This window comes from Ixodes scapularis, unplaced genomic scaffold (assembly GCF_016920785.2).
Source record: "Ixodes scapularis isolate PalLabHiFi unplaced genomic scaffold, ASM1692078v2 PGA_scaffold8__174_contigs__length_109621045, whole genome shotgun sequence".
NCBI classification, from domain to species: domain Eukaryota; kingdom Metazoa; phylum Arthropoda; class Arachnida; order Ixodida; family Ixodidae; genus Ixodes; species Ixodes scapularis.
Window position 1 is genome coordinate 93907734 of NW_024609883.1, and position 18047 is coordinate 93925780.

The window sequence follows — 18047 nt, forward strand, 5'->3', positions numbered from 1 at the left end:
ACGAGTCTATTCTGCACTGGAATGAAGTGGACCAGTCGCCGCGTAGCCAAAAAAGACAGACCCCTTCTTCTGCCCATGGAAAAGGCTTTGGAGCCGGACTCCGGATTGAAAAGTCTGTCGTCAGTTTGGGAATCAGCGCCAGAGGAACTGGTCTCTTCTTGCACGTCCATCATGAGTTGTAAGAAGTCCTCTTGTCTCTGCAAATCGGGTGTGTGGTTTACGTAACTACACCGGGCCGCGCGCACTCCTAGAGTATAGGCACTCACGCAGGGTATGGCGATACCCGAGCAAGTTATCATCGAAGTTCGATTGCTTTTTTTGCAGGGGTTTCGGTGACGTCAGAACGCCGGGCTCCAATTGGCTCTGATCGAAGGATAGTGGGTAGACCTCAAAGCAAGCTGCCTTGAGGTCTACCCTCTATTTTTCAACCAGAGCCAACCAGTGCTCGGCATCTTTCTGACGTCACCACAACCCCTAGCTGCAAACGAAGCAGACGAACTTGCGCTTCGCATAAGAATTCACCATCAATTGATAAGCACCGCCACCTGAGCTGCATGGCGTCAGGGTCCTGTGTTGGTGCATATTGAATACACGAATCAATACACTCTTAAGAATTCTGGAGCGCCTACTTTTCCGGCTAAGCACTCGAAAGAGTCAGTCGCTGCTAACTGTGGTGGGAGTTCGACGAAGGACGGGCATGGTGCTACGTCCTTGAGCATGACGTAACACCATGCTTAGTGCCACAGCGCAGACCTGTTTCTTTTAGGTCTAAGCATATTTTCAGCTTGTTGAAATGGAACCTTGAGCGAGTTGATGATTTGAGATAATATTAATAGAAACAGCGCGTTATAAACAGGGACAGAAAGAGACGAAATACTTGCTTGTTCTTGCTACTGAATGCCTTAAAACCATTTTAAAATCTGAGCACACTGGCGCCATCTATCGGGTAGCTTTGGAACACTTGGCATTTCCATTCATTTCACTTATTCTTTTTTTCCTTTCCCTCGTGTCGTTTTTTACATTTCCAACCGGTCACCTCCGAATGGGATCACATCGCAGTCAAGCTCTCACGGAACTGTTTACTCGCTCACGGCCCGGTCCTGCGGGGGGCGTGGAGGTTCGGCCTGAGCCCGCTGTCCCAGGATGGTCAATTTTTCCTCGTCTTGACAATAGGATGGCCTGAGGCGGACAGCGCCGGCACCCACGGAGGCGGCCCGATGTCGACGTCCGCGTGAGTCCGCGACAGCAGCCAGGTAGGTCCTTCTCGCTCGGGGGTCCAGTCAAGACTCAAGAGCAAGTCAGTAGCGGCCGCTCGTCCCCGTTGTCAGCTCGGTACTGTTCCCGCACCACCCCTCCTGGCCACGCGACCTTTCCGAGTGGCCGATAGGTTAACCCTTTCTGATCTAGGTCACGTGACGTCAAACGACACTAGCAGATGGAGCCGCGGGGCAGGTGGAAGGTGGGAGGTGATGGGAAAAGCCGCTAAGGGTCCCCACTCTACAATCTACCAAAGCGTAATCGTCAAAGAATTTCAAGAACCGTTCGTTCCGCTGCGCTCCATTACATTTTTTTAGCATCACTATTTACTCATCGTCTCGAAAAACGTTTGAGAATGCAAAAATGTCCCAGAAGCCGGAACATATCACGATGAATCAAACTACACCGACTTTACATTACAAATATAACAATTTAGTCGGACGTTTCGTCTGTCATACGGGAGACATAATCAGTGAAGCCAAGTTGGCAGGACTTTACTTGACTTTTGACAATGTTACAAGCGACCATTTCTCATTAATGCTTCCTACACTTCATCTCGCAAACACCGCAAAACCACCGTCGCTCTAGTGAAATGCAGTTCCAAGGTCACCTTAGATGGCGCCAGCGTACCAGTGTGTCCTCTGGTCATAAGAGGTAACAAGAACTCGGTCGTAAGCAAACCGCAAGAGTATGAAAGGGCTTTAGGAACCACGTTAAATCAAAATGAAAAGCCCTCGCACGTAGAAATTTCAAAGGAAGAAGTTCATCTCACGTTTTCTTGGTGTTTTCGCTCCCTTATGATCGATTCCGAGAGGGCCATGAAATAAGGCAGCCTATCGGATTTGAGGGCATCTAGCCGCAAGAGCTTCGCCAGACTAGGGAGCAACACTGAAACAGGTTGAAACACGAATCGGTAATAAATAAACGTTAAAAAAACAGGTATAACTTAGAGCGACAGCAAGGTAGTAAGATGGGCAACTTAGTGACCCTTGTTCATAATCGAAACAACTCACACGAGACGGGACAATGACTCGTCGAGGTTTCGTGCCTATTCCGAGATCATGGAAATAAACTTAAAAATAAACTTAAAAATAGCAATGAAGAAATAAAACTTACGGCCTACAAAACTCTAATACGACCCACTCTAGAATATGCCTCTGTCGTTTGGGACCCCGCAACCAAGACTGACATAGACAGGCTCGAGAGAATACAGAGGAAGGCTGCACGTTTCATAACTTCAAATTACAAATCAACGTCCTCTGTGACAGAAATGTTGAGTGCCTGCGGGCTTGAACCCTTAGCGGTTAGGAGAAAAATTGCACGCCTAAAGTTTTTGTTTTTGATTTATCATGGACAAGTAAAGATCAACCGAGACACTTATCTTAGAAACATAACCAATAGATCAGCTAGATTAAATCATTCCAAAGCATTGCAGTCGTATCTGCCCAGAATCGATGTTTTCAAGTATTCCTTTTTTGCAAATACAATTAACGATTGGAATAAGCTTCCCGAACATATCGTAAGTCACGACGATGTTTCAGTGTTCGAAGACGCCGTTAGACTTTTTTACTCTGTTTAAAGAGTGAGCATATTGCCTGGTGTTATTTTGTCTTTTTTTTTTTTTCTCTCTTTTTGGGGTTAAATATGCATATATTACGTGATACTTTAAATATTGTACTGCTTTTCTTTTGTATATAGTGTTTTTGTACACGGCACGTGCCCTCAGTTATTAGTTATTGGTGATAATTTTTGTCAGTATATTGTCATTGTTAAATTTATTATCACTTTTTACGTGCATTTAGTGCTCTTGTTTTCTATTTTGCGCTCTCGGCGCGTTTTGTATTTAATCTTGTAACCACTTTATTGTTCGTAGCTCTGTTGGAGGTATGAGTCATATTCTTTTTTTTGTGTGTGTGTGTTTTTTTGTTGTTTTTTTTTCCTCCCTGCCACGGCCCTACGGGCTAGCAGTATGTACAAATAAATAAATAAATCATACATTATACAAAAAAAAATAAACAAAAACATTCTTCATACAGTGTTTTATGCGTGTTTAATCACACAGGCCATACAAAACTGCCTGCAGATAGTTTCGAAGATTACAGATATGTGAAGCCATCGTGCTTCGGACATACGTGAGGCGTGTGTGTCCGCACATCATTCTGTGTGCCGCGAACACCGTGTTCTTTTAATGATGTATCAGCAGTGGTGCAAGTTTGGTTTGCGGTGGATCCGCACGACAGACCTCACGGAGTTGCGAAAAGGAGAAGCCGGTGCAGAAAATACGAGCGAGCAATTATGCACGACGGAATCGCGTTTGGTTGTGTCGGCGGAGTCTTTCTTGGCACGAACCTGTAGTCTGTGACGTTCACTGCCTTAAACGTGGCGCAGGGAAAGAAAAATAATAGTAATGGCAGTATTTAAGAAGTGATAGTTTTAATTTGTTTAGAAGTCTGTATAAAGTCTTGTGTAGCATAGGTGATGTGACAGCATTTTTTACCTAAAACTCGAGGTCATGTGACGTCAATTTTTCCCGCTGAATTTAGCGGGAAAACTGAAAAAAGAAAAACTGGACGTAACGTAAGGTCAGTTGACATCAGGTTTTCTCGCTAAATTTAGCGGAAAAATTGAATTAGTGTTTAGGTCACGTGACAACAATTTGCTCGCTAAGTTTAGCGCGAAATGCACGGAACGACGCAAACTTTAGGTTGGGGATAGCTTCGCCCCGCTTTCCCTTGATCAATGCTACTGACCCTAATCCTTCCCGAAAAGGAGGGAAAGCGATTATTCGGACGGGACGACAGATATTCTGTAGGTCGGCCGCAGATTCTGCGCTGCTCTCCACGTAAACGGGGGATTAACAAACATCCGTGACGTGGCACACGTGACCTCAAAACAGGCCATGGGCCCCACCCTCCCTTGGCTACGTGCCTGACGTTCAGTGCGTCTTCAAGTTCAAACGACCACTTTATCGTTCGAACTGTCGTCTACTCTTTCAAACGTTTCTGCTTCTTGTCTGCTCGTGGCAAACGACACCGGCCCGTAGACCATATGCTGACCCGGTAATTGCGATAAGACGTAAGTGCAGGCCTTAAAGGACTTTTTTTAAGTTTAGATGTTGGTTGGGGTAAGCAGGCTCGGTGTAAACAGTAGATAAAATGACATGCTGATCGTTGTTAGCAGTGGCTATCACCAACTTGTTATGCCTGATTCACTCGATCCGATTCCGCTTGCGATTTTCAGTATCGACGTCGACCATCTCCAGCTACGGTTCACGCTTTTGCAGCCCGAGCGACGTTGCGACTGAAAACTGCGAGCGGAATCTCATCTTGCGAATCAGACTTTAGCGTCCATTCTGCGGCGTCCACACGGAATGACTCGCCGCTTGTCATATTATTCAAGCGAAGTTTTGCGGTGTAACGAGCTTCAGTAATTTCGCCAAGGCCACTCAAGTAGTCAGACATTGCCCAAGAAGACGTAAAATCAACAATTCCAACGAGAAAAAAAAAAAAAAAAAAAGAGCACGGAAACTTACACCGACGCCGACAACATCGCATTTCAATGGTTTGTTTATGGGCGACGGCGAGCTTCTTGGCCACACTCCATCGCGCATGCGCGGCGCCGGTGGCGTCCGCTAGGGGCGCTCCGGTTTATTTGCAAACATGAGTAGGTCTATAAGCACACGAGTCTTACGCGAAATGACGCCGGAAAGAGCCTGGGGAGCAGCGAAAAAGGACTTGTTTTTGGCGGCGAAATCGTCGACCTCTTTGAGATGAGACTCCATTTTCGTGCCGAAGGCGCATCTGGCAATGGCGTCGAGGGCGTAATTGGAGAACAAGCTAGAAAGAAAAAAAAAATGGCAGCGACCTTTATTTCAAGGTTTATAAAGCAAGAAATGCTCTTTTCATTATTTAAATAACCTCGAGGCTACTTATTGCTTATTGTTTTGATTTTGTTGTGACTGCTGTCTGTTAGCCAATTTTTCAATGCACTGCTCCTGAAATAGTTTGGCAGCTATATATCTCGAACTAAGTTGTGTTGGTCGTTTGTGTATATAACATCGTTCAATGTCTTGTTCGCTTTCTAGCGTAAATGCTAAAATGTCGTCGGTTGTCGGTTTCACGGTTTCTGCTCTTTAATATGTTCGTTGCACTGGCCTTGTCCCATATTGTACGTTTCAGTCATTGTTTAGAAGCCCGTCCTACAACGCCCTCCTTGAGAAGGCAGTAGTATCTGTAAATAAATAAATAAATAAATCAAAAATGCGGTATTCAGGGAGCGATCGTTTATATTCGTTTCGAACGCGTTAAGTGAGCCGTTTCGGGGAGTGTAGGAGAACTAGTGGTATCGATTTCCTCGCTAAATTTAGCCGGGACACTCACGGTGCCTAGATCACATGACAAGAAACTCCTCGCCATACTTAGCGAGGAAACTCAATTGGTGTATATATGTCACGTGACCTCAATTTTCCGGTTAAATCTAGCGGTGAAACGAAACTGGTGAATAGGTCACGTGACTTGAGGTTTCCCGTTAAATTTAGCTTGGGGATTAAATTGGTATAGAGGACACGTGAACGGAAAGCACCGAATGAAACCTGCCTGAACTAACGAATCACTTGGGGGAAAAAACATAGAGCTCCGTATTTTTGATAAATACCGGCAAACTTCGGGACGATAAGTTAAGAGTAGACGTTATCTATCTCCAGGTTTACTTTGGGTTAACCCAAAGCACGGCCCCCACTGAACTGTCCGCGAGGAAGTGTACGGAACGGCGTTTCATGGAACGACGTTCCTTTTAAGAGGGAGGAAAGGACGCCACAGTTCCATCTCGTGTCGGTGGAACTGGAACGGGAGCTCGATCATTACGTGTTCCAGAAAACGATAAAAAAACCGCCGTTTTTTTTTTTTTTGTCTATTTATTACAATTTTACTTGAATTCGGTAGGACTTTACGTGATTTATTCTCGGCCATCTCAACCTCCGAATTCAAGGAATAGGGAAGAACCTAAAAAAAAAAAATCTAAAACGAAAAAAATTAAACAAATGTGATCGTGGCGACTCGACAATTTGAGTTCCATACGGGTATTTACCCTTGCTCGCTATTTTATCTACGGATTATCCCGCAGAACGTTTCGTTAAAATACGGAAAATGTAACGTTATTGTAACGACACGTTCCTATCTTAGACGTGTAGCGCGAACGCGTTCCTTTCGAACCACAGGAATTTTTAACGGGAACTCGTTCCAAAGATTGAGAAGGAACGAGAAAAAAGCTTTCGCTTTTGGTTTGCAAGAACTCGTACAACACTTTCCCGAGGCTGCATGATTTTTCGGGAAACAAATCACTCAATCTCGTTTTATTCTCATGTAGGTTCCGTGACTTTTTTCAAGTATTCGCAGGGTCCCATGCAAGTTCCCCCGAAGTTGGGAAATCCAAATCCGGTGTACCATTTGCGTCGATCTAAGCGTCATTAAAAACTTACATTTGTTGTTGGCTCGACGTTCAAAAGAAATATTGAAAAACACCGAAAATGTGTGGAAAAGATAATAAAAGGAAATTATCGATTTAAAAATAAGAAAAAAACTCCGAAAACCCAAAAAGTATAAACAACACCAACAACATCAACCCGACTAAAAAGCCAAAGGTTTGAAAGGAAAGGCGGACTTCGTGCTACACGCAAGTAGGGGGTGAAATTCCTCTTTGCATTGCATGCCGATGGGTCTGACGAAGCGGTTGTAGGAACGAAGAAAATGGTGGCGGTATGGTAGCAGACTCACGTTCTTATGTCCACTTCTGTGTCCTTTTCAGCAGCCTCCTTAAGAAACGTAACCGTAGCACGGATGCTGTCATTTATCCGTGGGTACATCTGTAAAAAAAAACAAAAAAAACCCGCCTTTACGCTTTGTTGGGCGGTGCGGCGATAACCTTGGGTACTCGGTTACCTCAACCGAAACCACATAGAAGAAAATGCCTGCGCCTTTGCCCACAACACGTCATCAACAGTGAGTCCACGCTGCGCCACCTTTGCGGAGAGCAAGTTCGTCAGCTTCGTTTGCAGGGGTGGCGGTGACGTCACAACGACGCATAGTTCTGATTGGCTCCGATTGGAAGGATAGTGGGTAAACCTCAAAAGTGTAGGTCACCACCCTACATTTTTCTGCACCGGTGGAGGAGGTGCAGGTAAGTCGAACGCAGCTAATGATTATAGTTCCCTAGGCAGTAAACGGACGTATAGACGGCTAAAATAAAATTGGGCGGCTGCTTGCGCCTCCTAGTGAGCATGCAGAAAACTACGAAAATAAACGGGAGAATTGCATTTTCTGAAACACCATGCTCGAGAGGATAACAGAGCGCTGTTGACATGGACAACACATCACAACATATCATGGAGGTAGAAAGAAGAGGAGGCGACATACCGGCTCATACCAGCCAAACAAGAAAATCCTAAGGGAATACAAAAATTGAGGTTGCTGTCGGTGGGAGTGCCACCTAGGGTGACCAGACAGCCATCGACGATAAATAAGCCCTACATTTCGTCCAACAGCGGCTTATGGGTTTGGTCATCGTTGCGGGCGTGTCCCTCCAACCAGGAAGACTCCCCCCGGCTTCACCTCTAATGGCGCCATGTCATCTTCAGAAGTTTCCTACCTCTATGCAACATACAAGCATATACAGAGTCAGACGCAGTCAGCTTACAGAGCTGTCTCAGAGGCGCAAGAATGAATCGATGAATGCTAATAACCAAACAGTATGTAATGGGCGGTAGCTTGCGCCACCTTGCCGAGAAACCACAAATTATGATTCATCTCCCCGCCCTGCTAAGCCAATTTGTTCCCTTTCTGCATTTTAACATCACCTAGCGTGTGGGATATCTATGCGCTACCCCGAGACGCTTCGTAGGCCTAACGAGCCGGACGCGCTTTTACGAGGTGCCATCCAAAGCTTAAAGCTCGATGACGAACCAAAGGTAGAGGTAATCAGAATTCTGGACGACCACGTGTATGAGCTGTGTATGATCATGCGGTAGTCGTATCTCGCCGGCAGCCGTCCCCGCTCAAAAGAACAATTGCAAAATGTCCCGAGATGATTCGAAGTGCGCTGCTATTTCGAGCGCCTTAAACGGCGTAATTTGGGGATCATTCGCTCCCTTCGATGTTATGCGCAAATCAACGGGAAAGACGTCTGCGAAACGCGACCGCACCATATCCTTCGAAAACTGCCGGCAGATGCTCTGACGGAAGCGACATCGTAATCTCTTAGTCTTTTTTTTTTCTCTCGATGGTTTTCGTGTGGCATTTGATAGAAAATAAATGCTTATTTGCACTCGACATTCCCAGCATTTGATATTTTTCCCCTTCGAGCCTATCGGGGTTCAACTCCCTGCCCCGAATCGCTACTTTGATCCCACCGCGCTGGATTTTATGACGGGTGCGACGAAGTGGACGACGAACATCGTTCTACGACGGCGCGAATTTGGGTTCGCCGACACCGAACCATAAACAGCCCACGTCCATTGGTAAAGCCGATCGCGTTCGGAGCCTAAACATAAGATGATCACTACAAAAAAGGACCGTGCGTCTACTTTCCCCGCACGACATTCGGAGAACCATTCAGCGCAACTTACGGAGGCAGCTGAGCGAATAACGATGCCGAAACATATGTTTACCAAAAAATACAGTCCGAGTTGTGACATTAAGCAATGCAAGCGTGACGTTTTGCATTGCTTAATGTCACAACTCAGACTGCGTTTTCTTGGTCTAAACAGATGTTTTCGCATCGACATTCGCTGAGCTGCCTCCGTAAGTTGCGCTGATTGGCTCTCCGAATGTTGTGCGTGAAAGTAGACGCACAGACATGTTTTGAAGTGATGCGAGGGCTTTAGCGATGAGGCCGACGAGGCGACGATTCGTGCGCGTTATCGGCGCGGCAAAAAAACTCGCAGCCGATTGGCTAGCCGCTTCGCTCCCTATGCCCTTTTTCGCTCCATCCGTACAATCCTTGAAATTAGTCGATTGTGTCGTGGAGAAAAAAAATGTTCCTTTTCTTTTTCTAATTTTATTTAGGTCATAACTGCCACAATAATTCGAATTTCCGGCCAAAAATGTTTTCTCCGTGCTTCTACGTTCGACGAGGTTCGTTTCGGAGCATCAAACCAGTTCAAAAAGTCATTGGAGGAGCCCTTGAAGTCGAGCGGGCATATGTCGAAACTCTCACCTTGCGCAGCTTTCCCGAGGCAAATGCTGGACTCGCCGAGGGGCGCAGTTTCCTCCATTTCTTCAAAGTGACGAAGGCCATCATTTCTTCCAGCAGAGGTTGAACGAACGGGATGGGCTTCGGGACAAAAGGGGAAGAAAATCACGCTTGATTACTCATTTGCGCCAGGCCAATTGTCGTAATATTTTATAGATATATGTAATGGTTGCTCAACATCCGAAACATTTTTTTATTTTTTTTTGCTTAGAAGCCAGGCAGCATTCACCATATCTCGATTCGTCGTCGAACTTACCTAAAAGCTTGAAGGTTCGCCGAAGCAGTCGAACCCCAAATTCGACAAAAAAGAAAAAAAAACAAAAACAAGAAAAAGGTCGACTGAAGTTTAACTTTTGTGCGCATGCCAAAGAATTTGAAAACGAGCTGGCATAACTTGGCGGGGGAGGAAGGAAAAAGTGCAATAATATTTGTTTTGATTCTATTGTTTCATTAGTTGACCTTATTAACTAACTAAAGCAATAAAAGCATCTCACCTTGCTTTTATATCGTATACACATTCCCTATTGAAAATATTTCTAAAGGGCCCGTCAGCCTTGAAGGATTATGGGACCACACAGGCCTTCAAAACCCTTCAAAGATACCCTACAGAAAAACCCTTCAAGGATACCCCATAGAAAAACCCTTTAGCCCTACAGCCCTTCGACCCCTCAGGCCCTTTAGCCCATCAACCCTTTAGACGCCCAAAGGACTGTGAACCATAGACAAAAATGCAGGTCAAGACACTGAAAATTTATTGCCGAAATTTAGTTTTACATGCATATTAGAACTCAAAAAGCAACGCTTGTTCAAACCCGGCGCAAGGAGCTGTAGACGAAAGGGATCACATCTGACATCCTTATCACAAAGGAAAATACCTTTCAAAGTACTCACAATGCCGCTGGGTATATTCCTGATGTACGGTAGTTCAGCTAATAAAACAGAGCAGGCGCACCTCACGGACACATACACAGTCTGTCAGCACGTTTAGCGAAAACCACGAACTCGTAAGCAGCACCCGCCGCCGTTGAGAAATCCCGAGCACAGTCACGGTTTCGTCCATGATGACATCGCGCCGGAGTCTTCGGCGTATTTTTCGCTCGCTGGTCTGAAGTCGGACGGACGAAGAGGCGCAAGGAACAAGTCCGGGCAGCGGCCGTCATCCACTGTCTCAACACCCACAGTGGCATAATCTTGGTGCGCAGGCACAACATGCGGTGGGACGCTGACCCCGACTGCCAGGCTTTGCAGCGAGTAAGCCGACACCGGCCACCATCTCCTTGAATGCGCTGAACACAATGGCGCTCGAGCGGTGCTGAAGGCGGCCTGCGCCGAACTATGGTTCACCTGCGGTACCAAGAAAGAAACTGCACGGATCAAAACAGACCAAGGGGCGAGCCCTAAAAACCATGCATGCTCACCTTCCTGTAGGGAATCGGTCCGCTCCAAACATCCCGGCTCGTGGGAAAACCGGAACCGCACACGAGGAGAGAGAAAATGGCTATGGCCTCCCCCGCTTGCACACACCACCCTCCTCCCCCCGACCGCTGGCCTGGCAGGCCTGCACCCTCTCCCCGTCGCCGGGCGGAGAGAGGCGATTGCTTTTTGGGGACAGTCCCCCGTGGGGGGACCGGTTCCCGGAACGAGTCGCTCCCGCGTGCGTCCCTGTTCCTGGAAAGCGCGCACTGCTCTCGGCTTCTTCTTTTTTTTTTTCTTTTTTCCTTGTTTTTTTTTTTTTATACATGGCTGCACGTAGGGTGCCTTCATGTGCGCTTTGCTTAGGGTGGAGACATCTGGCCATTTTGTCTCACACTTTTATTTTTATTTTTTGTTCAGAAGCGCGTGAAAGAACGTGTCCCTGCACGCGCTCGTGGCGCTGACTGTGCTACGGCCACATTTTGTTTTCGTCGATTTCTTTGTATTTTAGCCGTGAGCGCGTGCTGTCGGCATCGGGTACTACAAAGGGTGGCATCACCCTAAACAGAAGGACATTGAGGCACCCTAGCTGCACGTATTTCGCCTCGAGCGGACAGGATTGCGTTCGCCTCAAAACGCCGCTCGGCCAACACCACTCGGCCCGCGGCTCGTCAATTCTCCACATGGGCCGTCGCCCTCAGTAGCCTCTTTCGCGACCGAACACCCGGGCAGTGACAGACGGGTCCAGGAGCCCACTCGTATTTGATAGAAGAGCAGTAATAAAAATCTGACCGTACTCACACACGATCGGTATTCTCCAAATACTTATTTTTCCCCCGTAGCGTACAATAAGCAGCTACGTTCATTAATTCTGCGAAATGTGTTTTTTCCACCTGGGCCGTTGCCCACACAGACATATCAAGAGGCCTGAAGGTTTTCCCGACCCCACTAGAAAAGTTCTTGACAGGCTTTCAGACATTTCAAGGCATCGTAAAGGGGACTTCAGACATTTCAGGAGAGCCTCTGACGGGGCCAGTGAACCCACCAGGAAATATCGGTGCCCCCGTCAAACACCTCAGAAATTCTTGAAGTCCCCTTCACACCCTTTAAAAAACTCCTGAAGTCCCATCAGAGCGATTTTCAATAGGGTTACTTATCTTCTTTTATAAAATAAAAGATTAAGGTACTTTTGAAAGTTCCATTTTCAAACAGTGTCCGAGGCGTGTTTCCTACCCTTCTGTCCGGCAGACTGGTAAAGTCCTTAACCAACACCAGCTTGACCAGCTCGGGATCCGCAACGACCAGTACCGGTTGGCTGCCCTCGAAGACCCTGCGAGGCAACCGCAAGGATGCAGGGTTCAAACTATAGCTTCAGTAACTAAATACTATCAAGATATACCTTCAGGGTGTAAATACTATACAGTGCGTTTCTTTTCAAAGGGCAACTCCGGTCGATACGTTTCTTGAATGTAGGATTACAACTGTTTTCTGAATTACAAGGTAAAGAGTTGTTTTTCGGTTTTTTTTTGTTTTGTTTTTTTTTCTCGAAATTGCGTATACTTTTATAAATATCGCCGCTCAAAATTTGGTTTTGGTCGTCTACGGAAAAATTTAAACTATCTGCTAGGAGGATGGCAACACTGATCATCAGGCTTACGGTTGCGACGGAACGTCACGAGGGCGCTGAGGTGCTCGTACAACCAACCGACCGCAGCGCCACCGCGACGTGACGTCGCAAGGGTGCTGCGCCAGTGTTGCTTGACTAAAAGCTTACCCGGTTGCCGACCGCTAAAAAGCAGCTGGTAGCATCTTTAAAACTGGTTTTATGGTACGTTTACACTTGAGAAGAAATCCGCTGCCGCGGGAGCGGATCCGCTTCCGGCGGCGGCGGCGACGGGCGGGTTGCGTTTACATCTATTTCCTTCGAGCGGCGGCGGCTGCACCGGCTGCGGCCAGCTGTTCTCGTAACATCCCGTCAAATATGACGAGAAGGCGCGAGAGTCGTTCCCATCTCGACTGTCTCTCCCGGGCGTTGCTGCTCCCGGAAGAACGCGTACTCGTGACGTAGGCAGCGTCGCGCTGCGCAAGAATGTCACTTCCGGTCAGCGAAACGCCTCGTTCGGCGGCAGAAATAGGTCCCGGACCTATACGGCTTGCCGCCGCGTTTTCCGCCCAGCGTTACGCCCCAGCGGCAGAAGCTTGGCGGATTCGCTGGCGGAATCGCAAGTGTAAATGTACCATTAGTGGAGTAAGCGGCTTCACTTCGACGTAATATTTCGTCTGCGATCATATTTCGTGTCACTGAGGCGGTACCAGTAATTTATTTCGGTTTCGTTTTTAACCGGGGTTGCCCTTTAAACTTCTGATTTGTCAAAAAAAAATATATATATACCCGTGAAAGTTGCATTAATGCAGTTTGTGCAGGTTAGTTATGCACCCAGGGAGATATAATATAGGAGGCTAATCGTCACGTTAAGTCAAAGCATTAACTAGAATTTGTTAATTAACTTTTTAATAAGTGAAAATAGACGCATGGTTTCAAATAGAAACTTGCTGAGCGTCTTCGAGAACCACAAAATAAGTCATCTTTAGAAAGGACCTGAGCGCGTGAGGAGCTCAGTAGTGCGCTAAACTTACCACTCATCGAACAAGGAAAATAATGGGGCTGTGATGGTAACAGTCTGAAAATCCGCTCGGACGCGATATCGCACGGATGGCCTTCCTCCTGCTGCACGAGGGGTAAATTTAGCGCTCCACCCTGCGCCCCACGTGCTCCAAGACTTTCGTAAATTTACTGTCCTAGTGATTTTTGATGTCGCTGAACACGTTGCTAATTAGAACCATATGCTTATTTTCAATAACTAAAAGTTAATTATCATATTTTAGTTAATAATCCGAACGTTACGATTAGTCCCCTTAGCTATGTCCCTCCGACTGATCGTACAACTCACCTCTACAAACCACATTAGTGTAACTTTCACAACTTTTTTTAAACGAACCCGTTAAGCTTAAGAAGCTTTACAGGTTTAAACCTTTGTAGTCTGGGCGCTTAAAAAGCTTAACAGCTTAACAGCGTAAAGCTTAAAAAGATTAACAGGTTTAAAACCTTGTAGTCTGGACGAAGTGGTTCCTACGCTGGAAAACAAACTAGAAAAAAATTGACGCGTCCGCGTAGAAAGGTCGCACTTTCACCGAATGTGGAGTTTATCTCGTGAGGTTTCAAGATGCATTTGTCTTCCTGTAAAATGTAAAACCAAGAAACTTGACAAAGTCAATGGTGGACGGAGTCGCAGGGGACCGAGTTAGCAACGAACGCAAATGTGGTGCCATCTCTCTATAGTCGAAGCCAGTGGACAAGAGAGTAGTTGTACTGTGTTGTCTGCAAAGGAGGACGTGTGTTGGTATACCCTGATACAGGTCCATCTTTGACTTTTTCAAGTTGTTTGGTCTCATTTTTGTACAGGAACAAATCAACGCCTTGAAACTTCACATGGTGAAATCTACAATTTAAATGCACATTCGGTGAGAGTTTCAGATTCCTAGGTATGTGTAGGCGCCGATTTTTTTTTCTTCGGATCGTTCTCCAAGGTTTAAAGCACTGTGGCAAATCTACACGTGGCAACGCAAACCTTCCTCACTTTAATACACTTAAATGTAAGCACAGAAGCTATGCTCGACAAATGTTTCGTTTCTCCTTAAAAGAAACGGAAGCGACGGTAGTGACGATATCGCGTCTGATTGGTTAGAGGCTCAAATGACGAAAGTTCTCTTTTTCGTCCTTTGAGCCTCTAGCCGATCAGACACGATATCGTCACTTCTGTTTCTTTTTAGGAGAGACGAAACATTTGTCGAACATAGCACCCCTGGTTACGGTTTACGTTAACCCTAAATTGCACCAATCATTGATCTTTAATTATTGAGTTCAGTCAGAAAAAGGCTGGAAGGCTCTTTTGTCTCCGAGACTGCAGGGTAATTTTCCCTTGGGACTCGAGAGTGTGAATGACGATAATGACGATCAAACTGTTTTTTTTTCTTCTTAACTTTCTATGCGAATATTATGAATATACTAAAGCATGGTAGCAATGCGAGCCCTGATTAGGAGATTAGAACTAGGCACAACGCACGTATCTATTTTTTTTTTGTTTTGTTTTAACAGATATTTATTCAGAAACTCTTCCCCTGTTAAATGTTTTGACGAATGAAACATAAAGGAACTTAGAAATAGTGCAATTAAGTGTGCGTTTGTAACAATAATTCATGGTTAAGAATGTTTATGTGTTTGATGAGCGCACTCTACTGCTTTGAACTGACGGCCAAAGCACGGTTAATTAGATAGGCGAAATACTGAAGTGTGAAAGCAGCTCACCCAAACAATCTCCCGTACTTGATGTATCGTTCATGGTTCATCATATGGAAAGGCTGGAAAGTGACGGGATATTTGAAGTGAGGTATATGCGCCGTGTGTTTTAATACTTTAGGCATAATTTAGATTCATTTTTTAGAAGCAATTAAAAAAAAAGAGGTAGAAAAAAATATCGCTTTGCACTGTCCGAAATCCTGACGGTGAAATCCTGAAGGTCGGAGCGCGGCCGATGTCACCAGCCAGTCAAGCAGTGCCGAAACTGCCACGCCATGGAGTTCGCCGTCTCTCTATTCGTGCATATCCGCCGGCTCTTCCAGGAAGAGCGCCGCGACCTTGAGCTTTTATTCTGCAGTGTCCTCTAATGTCTGTATTCTGTCCTTGATCGTCTTCTGGCTTTGACAGCGCTCCGGCATAAGGTGAACCCAAACATAGAACATGGTAGGTACCGTGGGGGGACAAACGAAGTTGGAACAGGAAGGTGCAAACAAACTGATGATGGTCGAACCGACGAAAACACCGAAACTACAGGGAGCGACATATCGCAAAAGTAAAACAAAAACAAAAAAACACAGTTGATATTTTGTTGCCGAAATTCCTGTTTGTTTAGTTCCCTCAAACATCTTCACAAAAAAAAAAATGAAAGAGTGAAAGGATTACCATAAAGAGCGAACACCAAGCAACTTTTCCACAAATGTTAAATGACTTTCGTGCTGTGTTGTATCTTGTTCTGTCTATACTTTATAGTCTAGATTCTAGAAGTTTTAATCTATAATAGAGGAAGGTTTTGGTGGGGTTGCCGAACTGGGTTTCCTTAAAACGGAACGGGACAACAGGGAAAATGCCTGTGCCTTCTGCTTCCAAAAGCCTTAAAAAAAAGAAAAAAATAATGGCAGGGTGGCGATTGCCGGGCTAGAGATGACGTCAGCATCCGTTCCTCATAAAATGCAATTTGCGTATAACGGTTTAGAGACCAAAACACAGCCGCAATTTCTTTTTCAAAACGAGACTTACTTTGAAGAAGAATCGACTGATGGGTCCTAATATCAAAGAATACTTTTCATGGACGACATTTTGGTCCTTCCAGTAGTTCCGGTGCCTTGACGCGTAGCTGGAATGACGCAAAAATTGAAATTGGTCAAATAACTAATCAGCCAAGAAATTTCTCAATCACACAATCAATATGATCATTCGCACGGCAAAACAACATCGAAAATATGCGCTAATATCCTTAAAGAATTTCGCGAGTGTAAAAAATAACATATGTGTGTGTATGTGTGTGTGTGTGTGTCTCTGTGTGTCTGTGTGCGTGTGTGCACGCGCGCGTAAAAAGCTCTGTTCAAAAGTAACCGAGCGACAGAAAGGATGTTTGCATTATTCATTCATTTATTTGTTTTATTTTCGGTGCCGCACAAACAGCTATACGCCTTCTTAGTGGTGCACTACGTCTAAATAAAAAGAATTCGCATCTCAAGAACAAGTTTTGACATGTCAGAACGAAAGGAAGACATCGATGCACTTTCTAAATGTTCGTTCGCATCCAAAAATATCAATACCAAGTTCATCTAAGTTGTTATAGGGCCAAGCACCTTGAAAATGCATAAACCATAGACGTAAACACTATAGCCAGTGACAAGGTAAAATGATCAAACCTACTCCAACATAGGTTGTAGGCTCTCTCTTATTTTTTTTTATTTTTTTGTTCGTTCCTTGCTCGCGACCATTCATATCTCACAAAGGAGGCAATGAACGAACACTGAATACATCTTTCCAGCGCTTATCACCCGGTCAAAAATGTGCTGAGTCACTGAACTGAGGACGTATGCGCACGGTCTGGTATACCGCACAAGGGAGCTACAGCGCATGCTTAGAACGCGTTGCACAGTCCAGCAGACAAAGATGGCAGAGCGCAGTTTACAACAGACGTTGCATAAAATCAGTTACAAGTAACGATTACTTGTAATCCGTTACTTTTAAAAGTAACCTTGTTATTGAGCATTATTTTTTGCGGCAATAATATGCAAAGTAATTTTGTTACAAATATTGGTTACGGATTACTTTAATTACTCGTAACTATTTTTTAAATATGAACTTAATACAGAAACAGGATCAATTTGAGCGGGCGATTCCGCAGCAGAAAGATAGCAGGTTCATCGAGATAGAAAACATCTCGAAAAGGAGAATAACCGAAAACTGAAACACGATATTTTGTAGGACCGCTCGCAAGAAGCGATAGAAAGACAATCGAAAAACCAAAGATCAAGAACACAACGCCGACATAGGCTCTCCCTCTTTCCATCGCCTTCCATCGTGTTTTTCTTTTCCCACGTATGAGAAATGGAAAGTACTGTTGCGGAACACTTTCGAAAACATCAAAATTGTTCCTAGTGTTGTCTGTAGGGGAAAAGTAACTTGAAAGTAAAAAGGTAACGTAAAGAGAAAAGTAGTCCGTTTCCTTTCGGTAAAGGTAATTTGTAACGGTAATCCATTACTTCTTAGGCTCGGTGAGTTGTAATTGTAATCCATTCCATTTTTCGAGTAACGGGCACAGCTTTGCGAGCAAGCCAGCGCTTCCCAAGAAACCAGATCTCCGTGAAGCAAAACGTCTACTCATTCGCTGTGCCGACAGCAAAGCCATTACTATGCTGTGACATCAGAAAGTTCAGTTGGTGTATAACGCCAATAAACGCACCACTATCTTCAGTCCCACGACTCCCCTAAGCAGATCTTTCGTGAAATTGGTGATTGCTAGCCGTGACTGCTTTAGGATTTC

At 45.3% G+C, this 18047-nt stretch overlaps 1 protein-coding gene across 1 annotated transcript in view; it reads right to left on the minus strand.

The window, feature by feature from the left end:
- The window catches only part of LOC8034256 (cytochrome P450 3A24), a 32405-nt gene that overhangs the window by 13557 nt on the left and 801 nt on the right, over positions 1-18047 (minus strand). The window contains exons 2-9 of the mRNA XM_029995336.4: positions 16289-16385; positions 15281-15333; positions 12148-12244; positions 9466-9582; positions 7029-7117; positions 4948-5093; positions 2030-2145; positions 62-197 (exon numbers count right to left, since the gene is read on the minus strand). Coding sequence (XP_029851196.2) covers positions 62-197; positions 2030-2145; positions 4948-5093; positions 7029-7117; positions 9466-9582; positions 12148-12244; positions 15281-15333; positions 16289-16385 — 851 coding nt within the window. The remainder of the gene's footprint in view (positions 1-61; positions 198-2029; positions 2146-4947; positions 5094-7028; positions 7118-9465; positions 9583-12147; positions 12245-15280; positions 15334-16288; positions 16386-18047) is intronic.